Consider the following 26,939-nt stretch of genomic DNA (forward strand, 5'->3'; position numbering starts at 1 on the left):
TGTTGTGGGTCTGTAAGGCACTGTGTTAGTGCTAGTGCTGTCAGGTCCTTGTATTTGTTGTGGGTCTGTAAGGCACTGTGTTAGTGTTAGTGCTGGAGGCAGACAGAGAGTCAGGTCCTTGTATTTGTTGTGGGTCTGTAAGGCACTGTGTTAGTGCTGTGCTGGAGGCAGACAGAGAGTCAGGTCCTTGTATTTGTTGTGGGTCTGTAAGGCACTGTGTTAGTGCTGGAGTCCTTGCTGGACTGTGTTAGTGCTGGAGAGACAGAGAGTCAGGTCCTTGTATTTGTTGTGGGTCTGTAAGGCACTGTGTTAGTGTTAGTGCTGGAGGCAGACAGAGAGTCAGGTCCTTGTATTTGTTGTGGGTCTGTAAGGCACTGTGTTAGTGCTAGTGCTGGAGGCAGACAGAGAGTCAGGTCCTTGTATTTGTTGTGGGTCTGTAAGGCAATGTGTCAGCGCTAGTGCTGGAGGCAGACAGTCAGGTCCTTGCGCTTCCAGACTGTGGGTTCAGTGACTCTTGGCATGGTCTTGGGGTGGGGCTGTAGGCGGGGGGTGGGGGGAGGAGAGGGGCTCATGTCGCTGTAGCCCGGGTGAGGAGGGCGACGTCTTCTCCCCATGTCCAGCAGCTCTTCATCCTGAGGATGAGGAGGACACAGTGACTAGCTGATATGTCATTAGGAAAATCTCAGGCTTAAACGTCTCAAAAGGTGAGAGAAAATGATAAGACGGCACAGGTCCTAAAATGTCCTCTTATTTTACACCGTCACGCAATATCGAGTTAAGAACAAGCATCAACATTCAACAATGTGTGGCTCAGTTGGTAGAGCAGGGTGCTTGCAACGCCAGGTTGTGGGTTCGATTCCCACGGGGAACTAGTACAAAAAAAGGACACCAACGTCAGACTGTAAACCACAAGTCACTCTGGATAACAGCGTCTCTGCTAAAATGACTCAAGATGTAAACCCTTCACCGCACCGTGTCCGCAGTCTCCTCCCCCTCGGTGGTGTGTTCGCTGTAGTGATTGGACAGCTCAAAGTCTGAGTAGGCACTCTCCACCGCCTCCTCCTCGTAGTCTGTGGGGTAGTCGGACTCCTCTGAGATAGGGAAGGGTCATGGAGAGCGTGGCGGGGAGAGAGAGAGATGGAAAGGTGCACAAAGAGAGAGGTGGTGAAGAAGAGAGTGGACAGATGAAAGAGGAAGGAGGGGTGTGTCATAGGAACTGTCATAGCTGCATATTAATCATCATGTAACCAAAACAAATGTATCTGCGGAGTGAGTGTGGCTGCATTCACAGAGCCCAAACAATAGTCTACAACAAGCAAGGAGAAAGACCAGATAGAAAATAATCTTCCCCAGGAGAGCAGGAGGCAGAGTGCCAAAACCATGAGGGGAGGGGGGTGAAAAGCTAGCAGGGCGGCATTAGAAACATAAATATTCAATTGGTCCAGCTGTGACGGTAACAGGAGGGTCAACAGCTATTGGCTCGTAGGCTCTTCCCAGCTTACAATCAAAAAAAGAACTTTCCCAGTTAAAATAACACAGTTACAGCTTTTCCCGTCTCTTGTTGCCAAATATCTGGGGTCCCAGAGGTCATGTGTCTCGTTGTGATAGGCCTACAACTTATAATGCCCGTTTGACCTCCACAGCACTCTGCTGCTCAGATCATCTGCCAGTCTCACCGTCAACCAGAGCTGGTTTGGCCAGCTCGATGCGGGACACGATCTCTGCCAGGTCAGTGAAGGAGGCATTAGGACAGGTCACAGGTCCCTGCAGAACACATAGGACAGACAGCACACTGGTATCATACAGAAATCATTCAGAATAATAGCATTAAAATACACATTTGTACATTATCTAGTCATGACCATCCATTCTGGTCTGGATTTTGTTACGGTTCTGGTTAGCGATTGTATCGCCATCATGGTTTTGTTTTTCCGACCAACGGTTATTTGATCATCTATTGTCGCCCTGGATGTCTGCTGAGGACCTCTTCAACCTGATACCTGCTGCTTCCAGCCAGCCCTGGTCTGTCTCTCTCGGTCTGGTACAGTTGCCCCTGCCTATCTCTCTCTCACCTACATCTCAAACTTTTTTTACTGATCTGCTGTTGGACTACTTGATTTGTGACTCTTTGTTTTGTTTCAAATGACACAAGTGATCACTGTGCTATTATTGCCTGTGTGAGAGATGGTAAAAAAAGAAATCGGGATTAAGGTCAGAGAACCCTTGGTTTACTGATGAACTTACTAAAATCATAAGGGAACTAAATGCTATGTGGGTTAAAGCAAGAGGGTCTGGTTCGGCGGATGATTGGATGGCTTTTAAACGTCTTTGAAATCTGGGTGTGGCTATGACCGACAACTGAAAGCAGACCACTACCTTAAATCTACTTTGGGTAATTTAAATAATCCCGCCACATTTTGGCAAGTAAAGAAAGGTTTAAAAAGATACACAGCTTCCCAAACAATTGTTGGACAGATTGTATCTGAGAGAACCTCTATTCTGAAAGCCTTAAATCAGAACTTTCTAGATTCAGGCAGTTTATTTGAAAAGGTCTACATGAGCCCCCTGTGAATTACTGGTCATGCTCTCGATTGGTTTATAAATTACCTATCAAATCCTACACAATGTGGGTTGTTGTAAATCTGAGTCTACGGAGTTGTGCTTAGGTGTCCCGCAAGGTTCTATTTTGGGCCCACTTTTGTTCATTTTATATAACAACATTGGGGATCATATTGAAATAGCGGATGTACATTTTTATGCAGATAATACTGTTCTTCATTCAAGTAGTAGTAGTTTATCTTCAGATTTTCAAAATGCCCAAAGAGCACTTACCACAACACAACAGAAACGTTATGATTTGAAGCCGGTTCTGAATTCGGGTAAACAAAACGCATATTATTAGGCTTCTTTTTCTCTACGATGTACATTACTGGTGGGTTTACATTTAATTTAATCTTAATTTAACTAGGAAATTCAGTTAAGAAAAAATTCTTATTCACAATGGCCAAATCCTAACCCGGATGATGGGACAATTGTGCGCCACCCTCTGGACTCCCAATCATGGCCTGTTGTGATGGAACCTGGAATCGAACCAGGGTCTGTAGTGATGCCTCTAGCACTGAGATGCAGTGCCTTAGACCGCTGCGCCAGTTACAGAGTGCATTCGGAAAGTATTCAGCCCCCTTGACTTTTTCCACATTTTGTTACGTTACAGCCTTATTCAACAAAGGATTAAATAAAACAATCCTCAATCTACACACAATACCCCATAATGACAAAGCAAAAATCAGAAATACCTTCTTTACATAAGTATTCAGACCATTTGCTATCAGACTCAAAATTAAGCTCAGCTGCATCCTGTTTCCGCAGATCATCCTTGAGATGTTTTTACAACTTGATTGCAGTCCTCTTGTAGTAAATTCAGTTGATTGGACATGATTTGGAAGGGCTCACATCTGTCTATATAAGGTCCCACGGTTGACAGCCACAGCAAAAACCAAGCCATTGCCACAGCAAAATTGAAGGTCCAAGCCATGGGGTTGAAGGAAAACACAGTGGCCTCCATCATTCTGCAGCATTGAAGGTCCCCAAGAACACAGTGGCCTCCCCCATCATTCTGCAGCATTGAAGGTCACAAGTGGCCTCCAGCAGCATTGAAGGTCCCCAAGAACACAGTGGCCTCCAGACAGGGCCTCCATTTCTGCAGCATTGGGTCCCAGATCTGGGGAATTCTGAGTGCCAAAACATTTCTGCAGCATTGAAGGTCCCCAAGAACACAGTGGCCTCCATCATTCTGCAGCATTGAAGGTCCCCAAGAACACAGTGGCCTCCATCATTCTGCAGCATTGAAGGTCCCCAAGAACACAGTGGCCTCCATCATTCTGCAGCATTGAAGGTCCCCAAGAACACAGTGGCCTCCATCATTCTGCAGCATTGAAGGTCCCCAAGAACACAGTGGCCTCCATCTGGAAGAAGTTTGGAACCACCAAAACTCTTCCTAGAGCTGGCCGTCTGGCCAAACTGAGCAATTGGGGGAGAAGGGCTTTGGTCAAGGAGGTGACCAAGAACCCGATGGTCAATCTGACAGAGCTCCACTGTGGAGATGGGAGAACCTTCTAGAAGGACAGCCATCTCTGCAGCACTCCACCAGTCAGGCCTTTATGATAAGAGTGGCGCTTGGAGTTTACCAAAAGTTCCCTAAAGACTTTCAGACCATGAGAAACAAGATTCTCCGGTCTGATGTAACCAAGATTGATTTCTTTGGGCTGAATGCCAAGCATCACGTCTGGAGGAAACCCGGCATCATCCCTACGGTGAAGCATGGTGGAGGCAGCATCATGCTGTGGGGATGTTCTTCAGCGGCAGGGACTGGGAGACTAGTCAGGATTGAGGGAAAGATGAACGGAGCAAAGTACAGAGATATCCTTGATAATCTGCTCCTGAGACATCAGGACCTCAGACTGGGGTGAAGGATCACCTTCCACCAGGACAACGAAAACATACAATCAAGACAACACAGGAGTGGCTTTGGGACAAGTGGGCTTGAACCTGGACTTGAACCCGATCGAACATCTCTGGAAAGACCTGAAAATAGCTGCGCAGCAACGCTCCCCATCCAACCTGACAGAACCTGAGAGGATCTGCAGAGAAGAATGGGAGAAACTCCCCAAATACAGGTGTGCCAAGCTTGTAGCATCAAACCCAAGAAGACTCCAGGCTGTAATAGCTGCCAAACGTGTTTCAACAAAGTACTGAGTAAAAGGTCTGAATACTTATGATATAATTGTTTTACATTTTTATAAATAAAATAAATAAAAAACGTTTTTGCTTTGTCATTATGGGGTATTATTGCGTAGATTGATGACGAAACAAAAACTATTTAATCCATTTTAGAACAGGGCTGTGGAAAAAGCCATGAGTCTGAAACCTTTCCGAAGGCCCTGTATATATGCAGGCCTCAACCACAACCCTGAGAGCCCTGTATATATGCAGGCCTCAACCACAACCCTGAGAGCCCTGTGTATATGCAGGCCTCAACCACAACCCTGAGAGCCCTGTATATATGCAGGCCTCAACCACAACCCTGAGAGCCCTGTATATATGCAGGTTCATTACCCTGAATGAAAAGGCCTCAACCGAGAGCCCTGTATATATGCAGGCCTCAAACACCCTGATCACTCAACCACAACCCTGAGAGCCCTGATCTCAACCACAACCCTGAGAGCCCTGTATATATGCAGGCCTCAACCACAACCCTGAGAGCACTTGACTCAGCATAGCATGAGGCCCTCAGGTTCATTACGAAAAACCTCACTGTGATCTCTACAGCGTGGGATAAACACTGGTTTATAAGACCACATAGTGTCATTTTACCCAAACTACACCTGTTCTTCTTTAATCAGGTCAGCAAATAAATATCAATTACGGTCCCGTTCTCATTTGCTTTTAATAGTACCAAGAATTAGAACAGTTTTAGTTGCTCTGTGGAATTCTCTCCTGAACATTTAAACACGTGATGATCTAGTCACTCCCTGACCCGCCCTCACGTTGTTGTTGCTATGCGTGTTGTGAAACTCCCTCACGTTGTTGTTGCTATGCGTGTTGTGAAACTCCCTCACGTTGTTGTTGCTATGCGTGTTGTGAAACTCCCTCACGTTGTTGTTGCTATGCGTGTTGTGAAACTCCCTCACGTTGTTGTTGCTATGCGTGTTGTGAAACTCCCTCACGTTGTTGTTGCTATGCGTGTTGTGAAACTCCCTCACGTTGTTGTTGCTATGCGTGTTGTGAAACTCCCTCACGTTGTTGTTGCTATGCGTGTTGTGAAACTCCCTCACGTTGTTGTTGCTATGCGTGTTGTGAAACTCCCTCACGTTGTTGTTGCTATGCGTGTTGTGAAACTCCCTCACGTTGTTGTTGCTATGCGTGTTGTGAAACTCCCTCACGTTGTTGTTGCTATGCGTGTTGTGAAACTCCCTCACGTTGTTGTTGCTATGCGTGTTGTGAAACTCTTCCTGGCGACGGTCCTTCAGCATCTTCTCCACCACTCCACTGCGACTCCACACGTCAAACACCGTCTTGCCGTGCTGGTAGCCCACCTCCTACACACACACACAAGGCTCAATGTAATGTAGCTAATGGGGGGGGGGGGGATCTCAGGCAATCCTTGAAAACCTTCTCCATCTTAAGTCAAAAGTGTGAGGAGGCAAGAGAGACAAATAGTGAAGTGTGAAGAGGTGAGGTCTAGAGTAAGAGGGGGTCAGGGGAGAACGAGAGGAAGCAAGAGAGAATAACAGACAGACAGACAGACAGACAGACAGACAGACAGACAGACAGACAGACAGACAGACAGACAGACAGACAGACAGACAGACAGACAGACAGACAGACAGACAGACAGACAGACAGACAGACAGACAGACAGACAGACAGACAGACAGACAGACAGACAGACAGACAGACAGACAGACAGACAGACAGACAGACAGACAGACAGACAGACAGACAGACAGACAGACAGACAGACAGACAGACAGACAGACAGACAGACAGACAGACAGACAGACAGACAGACAGACAGACAGACAGACAGACAGACAGACAGACAGACAGACAGACAGACAGACAGACAGACAGACAGACAGACAGACAGACAGACAGACAGACAGACAGACAGACAGACAGACAGACAGACAGACAGACAGACAGACAGACAGACAGACAGACAGACAGACAGACAGACAGACAGACAGACAGACAGACAGACAGACAGACAGACAGACAGACAGACAGACAGACAGACAGACAGACAGACAGACAGACAGACAGACAGACAGACAGACAGACAGACAGACAGACAGACAGACAGACAGACAGACAGACAGACAGACAGACAGACAGACAGACAGACAGACAGACAGACAGACAGACAGACAGACAGACAGACAGACAGACAGACAGACAGACAGACAGACAGACAGACAGACAGACAGACAGACAGACAGACAGACAGACAGACAGACAGACAGACAGACAGACAGACAGACAGACAGACAGACAGACAGACAGACAGACAGACAGACAGACAGACAGACAGACAGACAGACAGACAGACAGACAGACAGACAGACAGACAGACAGACAGACAGACAGACAGACAGACAGACAGACAGACAGACAGACAGACAGACAGACAGACAGACAGACAGACAGACAGACAGACAGACAGACAGACAGACAGACAGACAGACAGACAGACAGACAGACAGACAGACAGACAGACAGACAGACAGACAGACAGACAGACAGACAGACTCACAGCCCAGGTCAGAGAGAGAGAGAGAATAACAGACTGACTGCCCAGGTCAAAGAGAGAGAGATAATAACAGACTGACTGCCCAGGTCAAAGAGGGAGAGAGAATAACAGACTGACTGCCCAGGTCAAAGAGAGAGAGAGAATAACAGACTGACTGCCCAGGTCAAAGACACAGAGAGAGAGAACAGACCGACTGCCCAGGTCAAAGACACAGAGAGAGAATAACAGACTGACTGCCCAGGTCAAAGACACAGAGAGAGAGAACAGACCGACTGCCCAGGTCAAAGACACAGAGAGAGAATAACAGACTGACTGCCCAGGTCACAGAGAGAGAGAGAATAACAGACTGACTGCCCAGGTCACAGAGAGAGAGAGAGAGAGAGAGAGAATAACAGACTGACTGCCCAGGTCACAGAGAGAGAGAGAGAATAACAGACTGACTGCCCAGGTCAAAGAGAGAGAGAGGGAGACTCACAGCCCAGGTCAAAGACACAGAGAGAGAGAACAGACTGACTGCCCAGGTCACAGAGAGAGAGAGAATAACAGACTGACTGCCCAGGTCAAAGAGAGAGAATAACAGACTGACTGCCCAGGTCAGAGACACAGAGACAATAACAGACTGACTGCCCAGGTCACAGAGAGAGAGAGGGAGACTCACAGCCCAGGTCAAAGAGAGAGAGAGAATAACAGACCGACTGACTGCCCAGGTCACAGAGAGAGAGAGAATAACAGACCGACTGACTGCCCAGGTCACAGAGAGAGAGAGAATAACAGACCGACTGACTGCCCAGGTCACAGAGAGAGAGAATAACAGACCGACTGACTGCCCAGGTCACAGAGAGAGAGAGAATAACAGACTGACTGACTGCCCAGGTCACAGAGAGAGAGAGAGAATAACAGACCGACTGACTGTCCAGGTCACAGAGAGAGAGAGGGAGACTCACAGCCCAGGTCACAGAGAGAGAGAGAGAATAACAGACTGACTGACTGCCCAGGTCACAGAGAGAGAGAGAGAATAACAGACCGACTGACTGTCCAGGTCACAGAGAGAGAGAGGGAGACTCACAGCCCAGGTCACAGAGAGAGAGAGAGAATAACAGACTGACTGTCCAGGTCACAGAGAGAGAGAGAGAATAACAGACCGACTGACTGTCCAGGTCACAGAGAGAGAGAGGGAGACTCACAGCCCAGGTCACAGAGAGAGAGAGAGAGAATAACAGACTGACTGTCCAGGTCACAGAGAGAGAGAGAATAACAGACCGACTGACTGTCCAGGTCACAGAGAGAGAGAGGGAGACTCACAGCGATCTCGTCAAACTTGCCAAACTCCAGTGTACGGTAACGGTCTATGGGAGGCCTGATGTACTCGCAGTAGTCACTGCTCTTCACCGACTCCAGCTGTCGCACACAGCACACGTATGCCAGCCGCGTCTGAATCTCTGCCATGTTCAACACCTACAGGGGTGTCAAATGCCACAACACTTAGGGTGACAGCAGGGTGACAACTGTGCACATACCTCCAGCGCCTAGTGTGTCCAAAGTGGCACCCTAATCCTTATATAGTGCACACGGTTTGACCAGAGCACTACATAGGGAAGAGGGTACCATTTTGGACACACAAAGTAACTCCACACATTCACAGTTCGTGAAAAACTGCAGAAATATTCTTAGTGAACGACAACACATTTTCACTCCGATATGAAACCATTTCATAACAATGAATTGCAAAGTCGGACATGACATGAATGCCATTTCACCACACCATATCTTTCGGTTTACACCGGAGGCTGTAGTTCTATACAGTGCTGTGAGAGAGGCTCACCTTGACTTTCTCTGCCAGTGGGTTGAGGCGTTTCCATAGCAGCCACCAGCCGGAGAGCGAGTCGCCGTAGTTGGTGAGGTTGGTCTCGTCCTGGCTGCCCACGTCTATGGCGATCACCACCTTGGCACCCATGGAGCGAGCCACGTCCGCTGGGAGAGGGGCGGAGACGCGGGTTTAGGGCTTAGAGTAACAATGAACATTGAGGAGTTTCACTTTTTACACACTTGAACATTGAGACAAATAGAAGCACCCACCAAATAAAACGGATTAGTGGTACGTCGCTGAGCAGGAGCGTGCCACACCGTGTCTTATCTTGCCACTGCAGTGTGTGTGTGTGTTGCTGACCTGGTAGGTTGTTGATGTAGCCTCCGTCCATCAGTAGGTGTCCGTCTTTAGGGTCACATAGAGGAGGCAGGTAGCCAGAGAGAGACATGCTGGCACGCACATACCTCCACAGAGAGCCTGAGACAGGGACAATTCAACACATGGAGGCACATATAGGAGGAACAGCTTCACAATTCAATCAGTTAAAACAGAGAAGGAAAGAGGGTTAGAGAGAGAGAGAGAGGTAGAGAGAGAGGTAGAGAGAGAGAGAGAGAGAGCGGTAGAGAGAGAGAGAGAGAGAGAGAGAGAGAGCGGTAGAGAGAGCTATAGAGAAAGAGCGGTAGAGAGAGAGAGAGAGAGCGGTAGAGAGAGAGAGAGAGAGCGGTAGAGAGAGAGAGAGAGAGAGCGGTAGAGAGAGAGAGAGAGAGAGCGGTAGAGAGAGCTATAGAGAAAGAGCGGTAGAGAGAGAGAGAGCTATAGAGAAAGAGCGGTAGAGAGAGAGAGAGCTATAAAGAAAGAGCGGTAGAGAGAGAGAGAGCTATAGAGAGAGCGAGAGAGCTATAGAGAGAGCGAGAGAGCTATAGAGAGAGCGAGAGAGCTATAGAGAGAGCTAGAGAGCTATAGAGAGAGCTATAGAGAGAGCGAGAGAGAGAGAGCGAGAGAGAGAGAGCGAGAGAGAGAGAGCGAGAGAGAGAGAGCGAGAGAGAGAGAGCGAGAGAGAGAGAGCGAGAGAGAGAGAGCGAGAGAGAGAGAGCGAGAGAGAGAGAGCGAGAGAGAGAGCGAGAGCCAGAGAGCTAGAGAGAGAGAGCCAGAGAGAGAAAGAGCGAGAGAGAGAGAGCCAGAGAGCCAGAGAGCTATAGAGAGAGAGAGCCAGAGAGAGAAAGAGCCAGAGAGAGAGAGAGAGAGCCAGAGAGAGAGAGAGAGAGCCAGAGAGAGAGAGAGAGAGCCAGAGAGAGAGAGAGAGAGAGCCAGAGAGAGAGAGAGCCAGAGAGAGAGAGAGAGAGAGAGAGAGAGAGAGAGCCAGAGAGAGAGAGAGAGAGAGAGAGAGAGAGCCAGAGAGAGAGAGAGAGAGAGAGAGAGAGAGAGAGAGAGAGAGAGAGAGAGAGAGAGAGAGAGAGAGAGAGCGAGAGAGAGAGCTAGAGAGCTAGAGAGCTAGAGAGCTAGAGAGCTAGAGAGCTAGAGAGAGAGCGAGAGAGCTATAGAGAGAGCGAGAGAGCTATAGAGAGAGCGAGAGAGCTATAGAGAGAGCGAGCGAGAGCGAGAGAGAGAGAGTGAGAGAGAGAGCGAGAGAGCTATAGAGAGAGAGAGCTATAGAGAGAGAGAGAGCCAGAGAGCTATAGAGAGAGAGAGAGCCAGAGAGCTATAGAGAGAGAGAGAGCCAGAGAGAGCCAGAGAGAGAGAGAGCCAGAGAGGGAGAGAGAGAGAGAGAGAGAGAGAGAGAGCCAGAGAGAGAGAGAGCCAGAGAGGGAGAGAGAGAGAGAGAGAGAGAGAGAGAGAGAGAGAGAGAGAGAGCCAGAGAGAGAGAGAGCCAGAGAGAGAGCCAGAGAGAGAGAGCCAGAGAGAGAGCCAGAGAGAGAGAGAGAGAGAGAGCTAGAGAGCTAGAGAGAGAGAGAGAGAGAGAGCTAGAGAGCTAGAGAGAGAGAGAGAGAGAGAGCTAGAGAGCTAGAGAGCTAGAGAGCTAGAGCTATAGAGAGAGACTTGAGGCCTAACCGTCTGTGTGCACTCTCATGGTGGAGGCAGTGATGTCAGTGGTAATGTTGAAATAGGGGATCCACAGGTCCTGAACAAACAACAACAGCACTCATCATTAAATGGTTATGTCAATATTGCAACTGTAAAAGAAGGTTCAGGGCGGAGGCTTAAGTCCCTTCAATTATATTTATTGCCAACGCGTTTCAAAGCAAGCTCCTTTTCTTATTAGTATAATAAGTTCAATCTTACAGGCCGTGTGCCACAGGCAATTTTTTAAAACGTATTTAATCTACTCTTTGTTTACACAGGTGATCCCATTATGATGAAAAATGCCTTTTTACAAGAGAGACGCAAGACCGACTAACTCCAACTGCGTTCCTCCTCACCTCTATCCGCCCCTCCTCACCTCTATCCGCCCCCTCACCTCTATCCGCCCCCCTCATCCGCCCCCCCCTCACCTCTATCCGCCCCCTCACCTCTATCCGCCCCCTCACCTCTATCCGCCCCCTCACCTCTATCCGCCCCCTCACCTCTATCCGCCCCCCTCACCTCTATCCGCCCCCTCACCTCTATCCGCCCCCTCACCTCTATCCGCCCCCTCACCTCTATCCGCCCCCCTCACCTCTATCCGCCCCTCCTCACCTCTATCCGCCCCTCCTCACCTCTATCCGCCCCTCCTCACCTCTATCCGCCCCTCCTCACCTCTATCCGCCCCTCCTCACCTCTATCCGCCCCTCCTCACCTCTATCCGCCCCTCCTCACCTCTATCCGCCCCTCCTCACCTCTATCCGCCCCTCCTCACCTCTATCCGCCCCTCCTCACCTCTATCCGCCCCTCCTCACCTCTATCCGCCCCTCCTCACCTCTATCCGCCCCTCCTCACCTCTATCTGCTTGTCCTTGAACACGGTGTAAATGCTGGAGTTGAAGGCAGAGCCAGAGAACATAGAAGTGATGGGGTAGGTCAGGTCCAACACCTTCTTAAACACCAACGTCATTCCCTGCAACACACCACCAAGAAGAACCCCCAACAAATCCATGAGAACACGTTTACTGTCACCTTTATTAGACCAAGTCGTCCCATTGAGGTCAAAATCATGTTTCTTCAAGGTTGACCGGCCTGGACAACATTTAAACACTTGAAGGTTGAGTGAAGATCAAGTTAATATTCCTCGATTTGGTATTTTCTTGATTCCTCGCATCCTCTCTCCTTGCCTCCTTCTCAAGGCATTTTGGACAAAAAGAGACAACATCCTTCCCTAATGCAGTTTGAGAAGGAGAGACTAACAGACTGACTGCCCAGGACAGGTGGGGCGGCAGGTAGCCTAGCGGTTAAGAGCGTTTGGGCCAGTAAACCAAAAAGGTTTCTGGTTCGAATCCCGGAGACAAAAAAAAATAAAAAATCAGTTGATGTGCCCTTTAGCAAGGCACAACCCGAAAAAAGTCGCTTTGGATCAGAGCGACTACTAGATGACTAAAACGTCTACTAGATGACTAAAACGTCTACTAGATGACTAAAACGTCAACGCGAAACGACAGAGGACTGCGAGGAATCGGGAAAGATGCGCTGCGAAAGAGACTAGCCGTGGTGAATTCCTCTCACCATAGCCCACTCTCGTGCCCTCATCCTCATGCGACAGTGACTGCGGTCCTCTGCGTACAGCGCCCCCATCAGGGAGCCGATGGAAACACCTCCCACCAGGTCCACAGGGATCCCAGCCTCACTCAGAGCATGCATGATACCCACCTGAGAACAGCCCCTGAGAGAGGAACGGGAGAGAGAGGATGAGAGGAAGAGGAACGGGAGAGAGAGGATGAGAGGAAGAGGAACGGGAGACATTGGAAATATGCTCACGACTACACACACACACACACACACACACACACACACACACACACACACACACACACACACACACACAAGCTCCCTCATTAAAACGTATCAGAATGTAGATTGAGGTAATGTCTTGGTTTCCATCGTCATGTTTGTGGTTCTGCTGCCCGTCTGTTAACAGATTGCATTGCAGGTTGTTGGAAATGGTTTCACACAACATACATACATCTCCGTGTACTGTTAGGGACTGTACATACATACATCTCCGTGTACTGTTAGGGACTGTACATACATACATACATACATACATACATACATACATACATACATACATACATACATACATACATACATACATACATACATACATACATACATACATACATACATACATACATACATACATACATACATACATACATACATCTCCGTGTACTGTTAAGGACTGTAACTGCCAAGTAGCCAACTTGTTTAACACTACCACATACGGTATGTCAACACCAGTACCACAACAATCCACAAGGGGCCTAAAATGTACGCCTTCTCCACACTTCCCAGTAGTTGGTATTCAGGCTTACCTTATGCAGGTATGTAAAGGGCTTTGCAGGCGTGGTTCCCTTTAATTCAACCACTGAATACAACCACTGAATACGTTTAATTCAACCACTGAATACGTTTAATTCAACCACTGAATACGTTTAATTCAACCACTGAATACGTTTAATTCAACCACTGAATACGTTTAATTCAACCACTGAATACGCTTAATTCAACCACTGAATACGCTTAATTCAACCACTGAATACGCTTAATTCAACCACTGAATACGCTTAATTCAACCACTGAATACGCTTAATTCAACCACTGAATACGCTTAATTCAACCACTGAATACGCTTAATTCAACCACTGAATACGCTTAATTCAACCACTGAATACGCTTAATTCAACCACTGAAAATCCTCCCACTTGCTGGACAACACATTTGCTTGTGGAGTTTGCATTCAATAGGGCTTTCAGTGCATTCATGGTAAGCCGTCCCTTTAAATACGGTGTGCCGTCCCTTTAAATACAGTGTGCCGTCCCTTTAAATACAGTGTGCCGTCCCTTTAAATACAGTGTGCCGTCCCTTTAAATACAGTGTGCCGTCCCTTTAAATACAGTGTGCCGTCCCTTTAAATACAGTGTGCCGTCCCTTTAAATACAGTGTGCCGTCCCTTTAAATACAGTGTGCCGTCCCTTTAAATACAGTGTGCCGTCCCTTTAAATACAGTGTGCCGTCCCTTTAAATACAGTGTGCCGTCCCTTTAAATACAGTGTGCCGTCCCTTTAAATACAGTGTGCCGTCCCTTTAAATACAGTGTGCCGTCCCTTTAAATACAGTGTGCCGTCCCTTTAAATACAGTGTGCCCTTTAAATACAGTCCCTTTAAATACAGTGTGCCGTCCCTTTAAATACAGTGTGCCGTCCCTTTAAATACAGTGTGCCGTCCCTTTAAATACAGTGTGCCGTCCCTTTAAATACAGTGTGCCGTCCCTTTAAATACAGTGTGCCGTCCCTTTAAATACAGTGTGCCGTCCCTTTAAATACAGTGTGCCGTCCCTTTAAATACAGTGTGCCGTCCTTTAAATACAGTGTGCCGTCCCTTTAAATACAGTGTGCCGTCCCTTTAAATACAGTGTGCCGTCCCTTTAAATACAGTGTGCCGTCCCTTTAAATACAGTGTGCCGTCCCTTTAAATACAGTGTGCCGTCCCTTTAAATACAGTGTGCCGTCCCTTTAAATACAGTGTGCCGTCCCTTTAAATACAGTGTGCCGTCCCTTTAAATACAGTGTGCCGTCCCTTTAAATACAGTGTGCCGTCCCTTTAAATACAGTGTGCCAGTCCCTTTAAATACAGTGTGCCGTCCCTTTAAATACAGTGTGCCGTCCCTTTAAATACAGTGTGCCGTCCCTTTAAATACAGTGTGCCGTCCCTTTAAATACAGTGTGCCGTCCCTTTAAATACAGTGTGCCGTCCCTTTAAATACAGTGTGCCGTCCCTTTAAATACAGTGTGCCGTCCCTTTAAATACAGTGTGCCGTCCCTTTAAAAATACAGTGTGCCGTCCCTTTAAATACAGTGTGCCGTCCCTTTAAATACAGTGTGCCGTCCCTTTAAATACAGTGTGCCGTTCCTTTAAATACAGTGTGCCGTCCCTTTAAATACAGTGTGCCGTCCCTTTAAATACAGTGTGCCGTCCCTTTAAATACAGTGTGCCGTCCCTTTAAATACAGTGTGCCGTCCCTTTAAATACAGTGTGCCGTCCCTTTAAATACAGTGTGCCGTCCCTTTAAATACAGTGTGCCGTCCCTTTAAATACAGTGTGCCGTCCCTTTAAATACAGTGTGCCGTCCCTTTAAATACAGTGTGCCGTCCCTTTAAATACAGTGTGCCGTCCCTTTAAATACAGTGTGCCGTCCCTTTAAATACAGTGTGCCGTCCCTTTAAATACAGTGTGCCGTCCCTTTAAATACAGTGTGCCGTCCCTTTAAATACAGTGTGCCGTCCCTTTAAATACAGTGTGCCGTCCCTTTAAATACAGTGTGCCGTCCCTTTAAATACAGTGTGCCGTCCCTTTAAATACAGTGTGCCGTCCCTTTAAATACAGTGTGCCGTCCCTTTAAATACAGTGTGCCGTCCCTTTAAATACAGTGTGCCGTCCCTTTAAATACAGTGTGCCGTCCCTTTAAATACAGTGTGCCGTCCCTTTAAATACAGTGTGCCGTCCCTTTAAATTCAGCGTGCTGTACCTTTAATATGTGTTTGTTGACAAGACTCACTAGAAGACGGGTTCAGATTATAGGGATCAATCAAAGAACGGCATCTAAATGTATGTGTATTGGTCTCAGTTTCAGCACCAACTGATAGAGGCTCTGGAGCAACGAACCGCCCTTGCTGTCTCTGCCTGGCCGGTTCCCCTCTTTCCACTGGGATTCTCTGCCTCTACCCTGTTACGGGGGCTGAGTCACTGGCTTGCTAGGGCTCTCTCATGCCGTCCCTGGGGGGGTGCGTCACCTGGGTGGGTTGATTCACTGTTGTGGTCAGCCTGTCTGGGTTGGCGCCCCCCCCTTGGGTTGTGCCGTGGCGGAGATCTTTGTGGGCTATACTCGGCCTTGTCTCAGGATGGTAAGTTGGTGGTTGAAGATAACCCTCTAGGGGTGTGGGGGCTGTGCTTTGGAAAAGTGGGTGGGGTTATATCCTTCCTGTTTGGCCCTGTCCGGGGGTGTCCTCGGATGGGGCCACAGTGTCTCCTGACCCCTCCTGTCTCAGCCTCCAGTATTTATGCTGCAGTAGTTTATGTGTCGGGGGGCTAGGGTCAGTTTGTTATATCTTCTATATATATATATATCTATATATTCTCCTGTCCTATTCGGTGTCCTGTGTGAATCTAAGTGTGCGTTCTCTAATTCTCTCCTTCTCTCTTTCTTTCTCTCTCTCGGAGGACCTGAGCCCTAGGACCATGCCCCAGGACTACCTGACATGATGACTCCTTGCTGTCCCCAGTCCACCTGGCCATGCTGCTGCTCCAGTTTCAACTGGCCTGGAACCTATGGACCATGTCCCAGGACTACCTGACATGATGACTCCTTGCTGTCCCCCGTCCACCTGACTGTGCTGCTGCTCCAGTTTCAACTGTTCTGCCTTATTATTATTCGACCATGCTGGTCATTTATGAACATTTGAACATCTTGGTCATGTTCTGTTATAATCTCTACCCGGCACAGCCAGAAGAGGACTGGCCACCCCACATAGCCTGGTTCCTCTCTAGGTTTCTTCCTAGGTTTTGGCCTTTCTAGGGAGTTTTTCCTAGCCACCGTGCTTTTACACCTGCATTGTTTGCCGTTTGGGGTTTTAGGCTGGGTTTCTGTACAGCACTTTGAGATATCAGCTGATGTACGAAGGGCTATATAAATACATTTGATTTGATTTGAAATTTGATTTGATTAAAAACACTGATCTTGGAGATGATTTAGGCACATTTAAAGGTTAGGAACGTATTGAGTTAAGAGCCTTTACGCACAAAATATATTGAGGAATAAAAAATACAGTGGTTTGCTTCAACCTGAAAGTTGCCATATTCTAGATCATGAAATATTGGAAGGTAGAAGAAAAATAAAGTGTACAACATGAGTTGAACAATAGTCCTATAAATATACCCTAATCATGGAACTGTATGACAACGGTCCAGTCATCATGAACCGTGCGCCAGGCTCCAGGTTTAAACTGCTAACGTGGGGTCTGAGTGCCATAACCGTTCAAAACAGGCTACATGTCCCAAATGATCGCACAACATTAGCCTAATGTGATCCACTGATGCTAGAGACCCCCAGGAACAGCTACACTGATGTGACAGAGGAAAGAAAGGCACGTTGGAATGGAATGACGCAAGGTACAAATTGAAGGAAACCCTAAAGTGACAGTTCTAAATGCATCATGGAACGATGGCTCCCAGATAGAGGTGAGGAGGAACGGATAGAGGTGAGGAGGAACAGATAGAGGTGAGGAGGAACAGATAGAGGTGAGGAGGAACAGATAGAGGTGAGGAGGAACGGATAGAGGTGAGGAGGAACAGATAGAGGTGAGGAGGAACAGATAGAGGTGAGGAGGAACGGATAGAGGTGAGGAGGAACGGATAGAGGTGAGGAGGAACGGATAGAGGTGAGGAGGAACGGATAGAGGTGAGGAGGAACAGATAGAGGTGAGGAGGAACGGATAGAGGTGAGGAGGAACGGATAGAGGAACAGATAGAGGAGGAACAGATAGAGGTGAGGAGGAACAGATAGAGGTGAGGAGGAACAGATAGAGGTGAGGAGGAACAGATAGAGGTGAGGAGGAACAGATAGAGGAGGAGGAACAGATAGAGGTGAGGAGGAACAGATAGAGGTGAGGAGGAACAGATAGAGGTGAGGAGGAACAGATAGAGGTGAGGAGGAACAGATAGAGGTGAGGAGGAACAGATAGAGGTGAGGAGGAACAGATAGAGGTGAGGAGGAACAGATAGAGGTGAGGAGGAACGGATAGAGGTGAGGAGGAACGGATAGAGGTGAGGAGGAACGGATAGAGGTGAGGAGGAACGGATAGGAGGAACGGATAGAGGTGAGGAGGAACGGATAGAGGTGAGGAGGAACGGATAGAGGTGAGGAGGAACGGATAGAGGAGAGGAGGAACGGATAGAGGTGAGGAGGAACGGATAGAGGTGAGGAGGAACGGATAGAGGTGAGGAGGAACGGATAGAGGTGAGGAGGAAGGAACGGATAGAGAGGAGGAGGTGAGGAGGAACGGATAGAGGTGAGGAGGAACATATAGAGGTGAGGAGGAACAGATAGAGGTGAGGAGGAACAGATAGAGGTGAGGAGGAACAGATAGAGGTGAGGAGGAACAGATAGAGGTGAGGAGGAGGAACAGATAGAGGTGAGAGGAGGAACAGATAGAGGTGAGGAGGAACAGATAGAGGTGAGGAGGAAAGATAGAGGTGAGGAGGAACAGATAGAGGTGAGGAGGAACAGATAGAGGTGAGGAGGAACAGATAGAGGTGAGGAGGAACAGATAGAGGTGAGGAGGAACGATAGAGGTGAGGAGGAACGGATAGAGGTGAGGAGGAACGGATAGAGGTGAGGAGGAACAGATAGAGATGAGGAGGAACAGATAGAGGTGAGGAGGAACAGATAGAGGTGAGGAGGAACAGATAGAGGTGAGGAGGAACAGAGGAGGAACAGATAGAGGTGAGGAGGAACAGATAGAGGTGAGGAGGAACAGATAGAGGTGAGGAGGAACAGATAGAGGTGAGGAGGAACAGATAGAGGTGAACAGATAGAGGTGAGGAGGAACAGATAGAGGTGAGGAGGAACGGATAGATAGAGGTGAGGAGGAACGGATAGAGGTGAGGAGGAACATAGAGGTAGGAGGAACAGATAGAGGTGAGGAACGGATAGAGGTGAGGAGGAACAGATAGAGGTGAGGAGGAACGGATAGAGGTGAGGAGGAACGGATAGAGGTGAGGAGGAACAGATAGAGGTGAGGAGGAGGAACGGATAGAGGTGAGGAGGAACGGATAGAGGTGAGGAGGAACAGATAGAGGTGAGGAGGAACAGATAGAGGTGAGGAGGAACGGATAGAGGTGAGGAGGAACAGATAGAGGTGAGGAGGAACAGATAGAGGTGAGGAGGAACAGATAGAGGTGAGGAGGAACAGATAGAGGTGAGGAGGAACAGATAGAGGTGAGGAGGAACAGATAGAGGTGAGGAGGAACAGATAGAGGTGAGGAGGAACAGATAGAGGTGAGGAGGAACAGATAGAGGTGAGGAGGAACAGATAGATGAGGAGGAACGGATAGAGGTGAGGAAACGGATAGAGGTGAGGAGGAACGATAGAGGTGAGGAGGAACGGAGGTGAGGAGGAACAGATAGAGGTGAGGAGGAACGGATGAGGAACGGATAGAGGTGAGGAGGAACGGATAGAGGTGAGGAGGAACAGAGGTGAGGAGGAACGGATAGAGGTGAGGAGGAACGGATAGCGGATAGAGGTGAGGAGGAACGGATAGAGGTGAGGAGGAACGGATAGAGGTGAGGAGGAACATATAGAGGTGAGGAGGAACAGATAGAGGTGAGGAGGAACAGATAGAGGTGAGGAGGAACAGATAGAGGTGAGGAGGAACAGATAGAGGTGAGGAGGAACAGATAGAGGTGAGGAGGAACAGATAGAGGTGAGGAGGAACAGATAGAGGTGAGGAGGAACAGATAGAGGTGAGGAGGAACAGATAGAGGTGAGGAGGAACAGATAGAGGTGAGGAGGAACAGATAGAGTGAGGAGGAACGGATAGAGGTGAGGAGGAACGGATAGAGGTGAGGAGGAACGGATAGAGGTGAGGAGGAACAGATAGAGATGAGGAGGAACAGATAGAGGTGAGGAGGAACAGATAGAGGTGAGGAGGAACAGATAGAGGTGAGGAGGAACAGATAGAGGTGAGGAGGAACAGATAGAGGTGAGGAGGAACAGATAGAGGTGAGGAGGAACAGATAGAGGTGAGGAGGAACAGATAGAGGTGAGGAGGAACAGATAGAGGTGAGGAGGAACGGATAGAGGTGAGGAGGAACGGATAGAGGTGAGGAGGAACGGATAGAGGTGAGGAGGAACAGATAGAGAGGTGAGGACGAAGGAACGGATAGAGGTGAGGAGGAACGGATAGAGGTGAGGAGGAACAGATAGAGGTGAGGAGGAACGGATAGAGGTGAGGAGGAACAGATAGAGGTGAGGAGGAACGGATAGAGGTGAGGAGGAACGGATAGAGGTGAGGAGGAACGGATAGAGGTGAGGAGGAACAGATAGAGGTGAGGAGGAACGGATAGAGGTGAGGAGGAACGGAGGTGATAGAGGTGAGGAGGAACGGATAGAGGTGAGGAGGAACAGATAGAGGTGAGGAGGAAAGATATAGGAGGAGGAGGAACAGATAGAGGTGAGGAGGAACAGATAGAGGTGAGGAGGAACGATAGAGGTGAGGAGGAACGGATAGAGGTGAGGAGGAACGGATAGAGGTGAGGAGGAACAGATAGGAGGAACGGATAGAGGTGAGGAGGAAATATAGAGGTGAGGAGGAACGGATAGAGGTGAGGAGGAACGGATAGAGGTGAGGAGGAACGGATAGAGTTGAGGAGGAACAGATAGAGGTGAGGAGGAACAGATAGAGGTGAGGAGGAACAGATAGAGGTGAGGAGGAACAGATAGATAGAGTGAGGAGGAACGGATAGAGGTGAGGAGGAACGGATAGAGGTGAGGAGGAACAGATAGAGGTGAGGAGGAACGGATAGAGTGAGGAGGAACGGATAGAGGTGAGGAGGAACAGATAGAGGTGAGGAGGAACAGATAGAGGTGAGGAGGAACAGATAGAGGTGAGGAGGAACAGATAGAGTGAGGAGGAACAGATAGAGGTGAGGAGGAACAGATAGAGGTGAGGAGGAACAGATAGAGGTGAGGAGGAACAGATAGAGGTGAGGAGGAACAGATAGAGGTGAGGAGGAACAGATAGAGGTGAGGAGGAACAGATAGAGGTGAGGAGGAACAGATAGAGGTGAGGAGGAACAGATAGAGGTGAGGAGGAACAGATAGAGGTGAGGAGGAACAGATAGAGGTGAGGAGGAACAGATAGAGGTGAGGAGGAACAGATAGAGGTGAGGAGGAACGGATAGAGGTGAGGAGGAACAGATAGAGGTGAGGAGGAACAGATAGAGGTGAGGAGGAACAGATAGAGGTGAGGAGGAACAGATAGAGGTGAGGAGGAACAGATAGAGGTGAGGAGGAACAGATAGAGGTGAGGAGGAACAGATAGAGGTGAGGAGGAACAGATAGAGGTGAGGAGGAACAGATAGAGGTGAGGAGGAACAGATAGAGGTGAGGAGGAACAGATAGAGGTGAGGAGGAACAGATAGAGGAACAGATAGGAGGACGGATAGAGGTGAGGAGGAACGGATAGAGGTGAGGAGGAACGGATAGAGGTGAGGAGGAGGAACGGATAGAGGTGAGGAGGAACGGATAGAGGTGAGGAGGAACGGATAGAGGTGAGGAGGAACGGATAGAGGTGAGGAGGAACGGATAGAGGTGAGGAGGAACGGATGAGAGGTAGAGGAGGAACGGATAGAGGTGAGGAGGAACGGATAGAGGTGAGGAGGAGGAACGGATAGAGGTGAGGAGGAACAGATAGAGGTGAGGAGGAACAGATAGAGGTGAGGAGGAACAGATAGAGGTGAGGAGGAACAGATAGAGGTGAGGAGGAACAGATAGAGGTGAGGAGGAACAGATAGAGGTGAGGAGGAACAGATAGAGGTGAGGAGGAACAGATAGAGGTGAGGAGGAACAGATAGAGGTGAGGAGGAACAGATAGAGGTGAGGAGGAACAGATAGAGGTGAGGAGGAACAGATAGAGGTGAGGAGGAACAGATAGAGGTGAGGAGGAACAGATAGAGGTGAGGAGGAACAGATAGAGGTGAGGAGGAACAGATAGAGGTGAGGAGGAACAGATAGAGGTGAGGAGGAACAGATAGGGTGAGGAAACAGATAGAGGTGAGGAGGAACAGATAGAGGTGAGGAGGAACGGATAGAGGTGAGGAGGAACGGATAGAGGTGAGGAGGAACGGATAGAGGGAACAGATGAGGTGAGGAGGAACGGATAGAGGTGAGGAGGAACGGATAGAGGTGAGGAGGAACGGATAGAGGTGAGGAGGAACGGATAGAGGTGAGGAGGAACGGATAGAGGTGAGGAGGAACGGATAGAGGTGAGGAGGAACGGATAGAGGTGAGGAGGAACGGATAGAGGTGAGGAGGAACGGATAGAGGTGAGGAGGAACAGATAGAGGTGAGGAGGAACAGATAGAGGTGAGGAGGAACGGATAGAGGTGAGGAGGAACGGATAGAGGTGAGGAGGAACGGATAGAGGTGAGGAGGAACAGATAGAGGTGAGGAGGAACAGATAGAGGTGAGGAGGAACAGATAGAGGTGAGGAGGAACAGATAGAGGTGAGGAGGAACAGATAGAGGTGAGGAGGAACAGATAGAGGTGAGGAGGAACAGATAGAGGTGAGGAGGAACAGATAGAGGAGGAACAGATAGAGGTGAGGAGGAACAGATAGAGGTGGTGAGGAACAGATAGAGGTGGTGAGGAACAGATAGAGGTGAGGAGGAACAGATAGAGGTGAGGAGGAACAGATAGAGGTGAGGAGGAACAGATAGAGGTGAGGAGGAACAGATAGAGGTGAGGAGGAACAGATAGAGGTGAGGAGGAACAGATAGAGGTGAGGAGGAACAGATAGAGGTGAGGAGGAACAGATAGAGGTGAGGAGGAAACGGATAGAGGTGAGGAGGAACAGATAGAGGTGAGGAGGAACGGATAGAGGTGAGGAGGAACGGATAGAGGTGAGGAGGAACGGATAGAGGTGAGGAGGAACAGATAGAGGTGAGGAGGAACGGATAGAGGTGAGGAGGAACGGATAGAGGTGAGGAGGAACAGATAGAGGTGAGGAGGAACAGATAGAGGTGAGGAGGAACGGATAGAGGTGGCTCCCGATATCGTGGCTAATATTTCACATGCTAGAAACGGTCAAATAAAACAGATGTTATCTCAGCAAATTATAAATTATTATTATACAATAAAATATCTGAATAACGGCACAGCTATTTATAGCCTATTTCACTGTGGAAAAGGGACCACAATATATGTCACGTCGATATGACTGTCAGTTTGCTGGTATGGTTCGGCCTTCAGGGATCATAAGGGGAAATGATCTAAAACAATTGCCGCGTGTATTTACAATCTCCAAACAGATGACTAATTTACCTATCTCTTATAAAATGTCTAAATTACAGTTGCATTGAAATTCTAAAAATAAAAATTGTGAAAAATAAAGCAGATGCTTTTTCCACTTGGAACCGGTAGGTTCGCTGAAACCTTATTCATGGTTTCCTCGTGTGAAAAGAGGGTGGAATTATTAGGGGATTAAGTCAAGGTCAGAATACGGCGTATCTGTAGACCTACGACACACCTTCATTTATACGATCTCCACCCCAAAACAAATAGCGGGTGAATAGCTATTCTCATGCTTAAATTCAAGATCAGAATACGCACAGAGAGAAAGGGGCATGAAAAAGGAAATGACCTTCCATTTAACACGTGCTTCACGCGAGTCCCGAATTCCCCAAGGGGAACAAGACAAATATCAGTACAAAGCATTTAACAGGCATGAGTTAAGAGCGAGAGAGAGAGACAAGAGGAACCAACCTTGAAACATCTCCTGAACACAACACAAAAACAGGACAAATGGAAGGAGAAGAAGAGAGAAAGACAGGAGAGAGAAAGACAAGAGAGAGAAAGACAGGAGAGAGAAAGACAGGAGAGAGAAAGACAGGAGAGAGAAAATGAAAATGAGCAAGATATTACATTTGGCAGAAAAGTGGAAGTAGTCTGCTTTGAGTGTTTCATGCATTAGGAAAGACAACACCCCCCCCTACACGGCTCCATAGTAATGACTATAAATGGGGCCTAGTGACGTCAGTGACCGAGAGGACAGAGGTTAGAGATCAGGGGTCATTGGGGCGTACCTGGCCCCTCCTCCCCCCAGAATGAGGGCGATGGCGTTCCCGGTCAGGACCCTGGCCAGCCGGGAGAAGTCAGAGTGGCGGTCAGCCGGCTTCTGGAAAACACGCTGATACATCTCAATCTGGAGAGGAGAGAAATACACAGCAGATATTAAAACACTATTTCTTCAAATGGTGGGACACTGGAAATAACTGGGGTTGTGAGGCAATTCCTTCCTTAGGTATGAGTTGGGGGCGTGAACATTTCAATTTAAAAAAAATGTAAAAAATGTTGTTTTTTTTTGTTTTGTTTTTTAAAATCGGGATGCTTAACGTTAAGAATAATTATTTTTTTGTTGTGTTACGTCGATGCAGAAAGTAAAACAGCATTTGAAGCGCGAGGCTCATCTTCGCCGTTGTTTTGGTGCCCTGGCCACCACTCCGTGAACAGCACGGAGCGAGCCAATACACACGTGCAGATACGCCAACAAATCAGTCTCCAAAAACACTGAATCTTAGGAATCAATTCTTGGAGGAAACAAATCTTGGCACTCAATGGGAGTCGACGTGCAAGGAGTCGAGGAGTCAAGGAGTCGACGTGCAAGGAGTCGAGGAGTCAAGGAGTCGAGGAGTCGACACTTCACCACTATGACATCATCGTCAACAGTTGGAAAAATGTCAGAGGAAGGCAAACGACGGCAGCGAAGGGAAATGAGAAGGGAAATGAGAAGGTTAAATGAGAAGAACTTTGCGAGGTGGAATTGAGGTACAGTAATGACAGTACAGGTGCAATGCTTAACCTTCTGAAAAAGACCCAAACTGCAGCTGGCAGCAGCCTTGTGAATTCCCGTGAAATTCTATTCATTTTCTTATTAACGGAAAAACGATTAAAAACGGCAGTTTAAACATTAAAGAAAATAATGTAATATTTGTCACATCCTTATCATGTGTGTGTGTGTGTACCAGTTTGGGAAGATCAGGTGTGTGTGTACCAGTTTGGGAAGATCAGGTGTGTGTGTGTGTGTACCATTTTGGGCGGATTAGGTAGGTGTGTGTGTGTGTGTGTGTGTGTGTGTGTGTGTGTGTGTGTGTGTGTGTGTGTGTGTGTGTGTGTGTGTGTGTGTGTGTGTGTGTGTGTGTGTGTGTGTGTGTGTGTGTGTGTGTGTGTGTGTGTACCAGTTTGGGAAGATCAGGTGTGTGTGTGTGTGTGTGTACCAGTTTGGGAAGATCAGGTGTGTATGTGTACCAGTTTGGGAAGATCAGGTGTGTGTGTGTGTGTGTACCAGTTTGGGAAGATCAGGTGTGTGTGTGTGTGTGTGTGTACCAGTTTGGGAAGATCAGGTGTGTGTGTGTGTGTACCAGTTTGGGAAGATCAGGTGTGTGTGTGTGTACCAGCTTGGGAAGATCAGGTGTGTGTGTGTGTACCAGCTTGGGAAGATCAGGTGTGTGTGTGTGTGTACCAGCTTGGGAAGATCAGGTGTGTGTGTGTGTGTACCAGTTTGGGAAGATCAGGTGTGTGTGTGTACCAGTTTGGGCAGGCTCCTCTTGGAGAAGACCCTGCGTGGGCAGGAGAGGTGCAGGTGCCTGGAGATCCAGCTCCTCATGTTGAGCCACTCCACAGTGCCCTGGGGCGGGGGGCCGTCCTCCCTGTGTAACAACACCAGTTGCTTCTGGGCTCTCACCGCACTGCCCTCCAGCATCTGCTCCAACTACAGGGTCAAAGGCCAGGGGTCAACTAGAGGTTGGCCAAGGAGAAGTAGGACATAGTTTGTCCAGAATTAAACAGGCAGGTACTGCATACTGAGAGGAGAGTAGTTTCTTACACAATAGTATCAAGCCACTTGAGTCTGTGACTGGTTGGTATTCCTCTCTTTATCTTAGTAAATGGATATCATATCAGGGATAAGAGGTCAGCGAGGTCAACCCTGCCACCAAGACCCAGGCATGACTAAAGAACCCAATGATCTGCACTGACCCTAATCCCACATCAGTGGCCTGCTAACACGCTAAGCTAGCTAACCTCTCCCCAAGCACTATGGAAATATGCTAAGCTAGCTAACCTCTCCCTAAACATCATGCTAACACGCTAAGCTGGCTAACCTCTCCCCAAGCGCCATGGAAATACGCTCAGCTAGCTAACCTCTCCCTAAGCATCATGCTAACACGCTAAGCTAGCTAACCTCTCCCCAAGCACCATGGAAATACGCTAAGCTAGCTAACCTCTCCCTAAGCATCATGCTAACACGCTAAGCTAGCTAACCTCTCCAAAAGCCTAATGCTAGTTTTGCAACAAACATGGGAGGTCCCGGTGTGTTTTGTCCGTCCCTCCGTCAGTCAAACAGAACGGTGAGCATCCTACCGGAATTTGTCCAATAGAAACTCTTGTTTTGATTGCAACTGTTTGCACGAAGGATTACACCCCAGGAGAGGGGCCTATTTCCTCTGCTTCTGAAGCATTTGCTGCCACTGAAGATATTCAAAGGCTAGGCAAAATTGAGTAAGTGTGGTCACGCACGCAAACATATTGCTACACCCTCTGTGGAAGCACATAAATGATTCTGTAACAGTCCAAATGTGTTACAAGTGACAGACTCATAGGATGGCGCCGTAGAATTCCATTTCCCAAAATCAGTTCCCCTCCCAGAGCCCCCAGTCCCTCCTGGTTCCCCCCGTACCTCCCCCACAGCGGGGTCTTGCTCCCCCAGTCCCACAATGATGATGCAGTCGGCCTGGCGGATACATCGCTGGGTCCAGGGGGTCAGGGTGTAGTCTGTCTGGTAGAGCACGATACGGTGGATGTCCTCCTGCTGGCCCAGCCAACTGGACAGACGATACTCATGAACACTGACACAGAGA

At 48.4% G+C, this 26,939-nt stretch overlaps 1 protein-coding gene across 5 annotated transcripts in view; it reads right to left on the reverse strand.

Moving 5' to 3' along the window:
* Nucleotides 1–293: 293 nt before the first annotated feature.
* LOC124007545 (patatin-like phospholipase domain-containing protein 7) overlaps nucleotides 294–26,939 on the reverse strand; it is a 61,871-nt gene continuing 35,225 nt past the window's right edge. For 3 of the 5 annotated variants that reach the window (XM_046318196.1, XM_046318195.1, XM_046318194.1), the window contains 13 exons: nucleotides 26,759–26,927; nucleotides 25,610–25,792; nucleotides 24,108–24,226; nucleotides 12,752–12,908; nucleotides 12,033–12,149; nucleotides 11,169–11,238; nucleotides 9,480–9,596; nucleotides 9,135–9,283; nucleotides 8,615–8,767; nucleotides 5,979–6,098; nucleotides 1,677–1,764; nucleotides 973–1,091; nucleotides 294–632 (listed from right to left, as the gene is read on the reverse strand). In XM_046318196.1, coding sequence (XP_046174152.1) covers nucleotides 456–632; nucleotides 973–1,091; nucleotides 1,677–1,764; nucleotides 5,979–6,098; nucleotides 8,615–8,767; nucleotides 9,135–9,283; nucleotides 9,480–9,596; nucleotides 11,169–11,238; nucleotides 12,033–12,149; nucleotides 12,752–12,908; nucleotides 24,108–24,226; nucleotides 25,610–25,792; nucleotides 26,759–26,927 — 1,738 coding nt within the window. In that variant the 3' untranslated portion in view covers nucleotides 294–455. Of the gene's footprint in view, nucleotides 633–972; nucleotides 1,092–1,676; nucleotides 1,765–5,978; nucleotides 6,099–8,614; nucleotides 8,768–9,134; nucleotides 9,284–9,479; nucleotides 9,597–11,168; nucleotides 11,239–12,032; nucleotides 12,150–12,751; nucleotides 12,909–24,107; nucleotides 24,227–25,609; nucleotides 25,793–26,758; nucleotides 26,928–26,939 lie in introns of those variants that run through there. The other 2 variants (XM_046318197.1, XM_046318198.1) reach the window with 2 other exon arrangements.

This window comes from Oncorhynchus gorbuscha, linkage group LG20 (assembly GCF_021184085.1).
Source record: "Oncorhynchus gorbuscha isolate QuinsamMale2020 ecotype Even-year linkage group LG20, OgorEven_v1.0, whole genome shotgun sequence".
Classification (NCBI taxonomy): domain Eukaryota; kingdom Metazoa; phylum Chordata; class Actinopteri; order Salmoniformes; family Salmonidae; genus Oncorhynchus; species Oncorhynchus gorbuscha.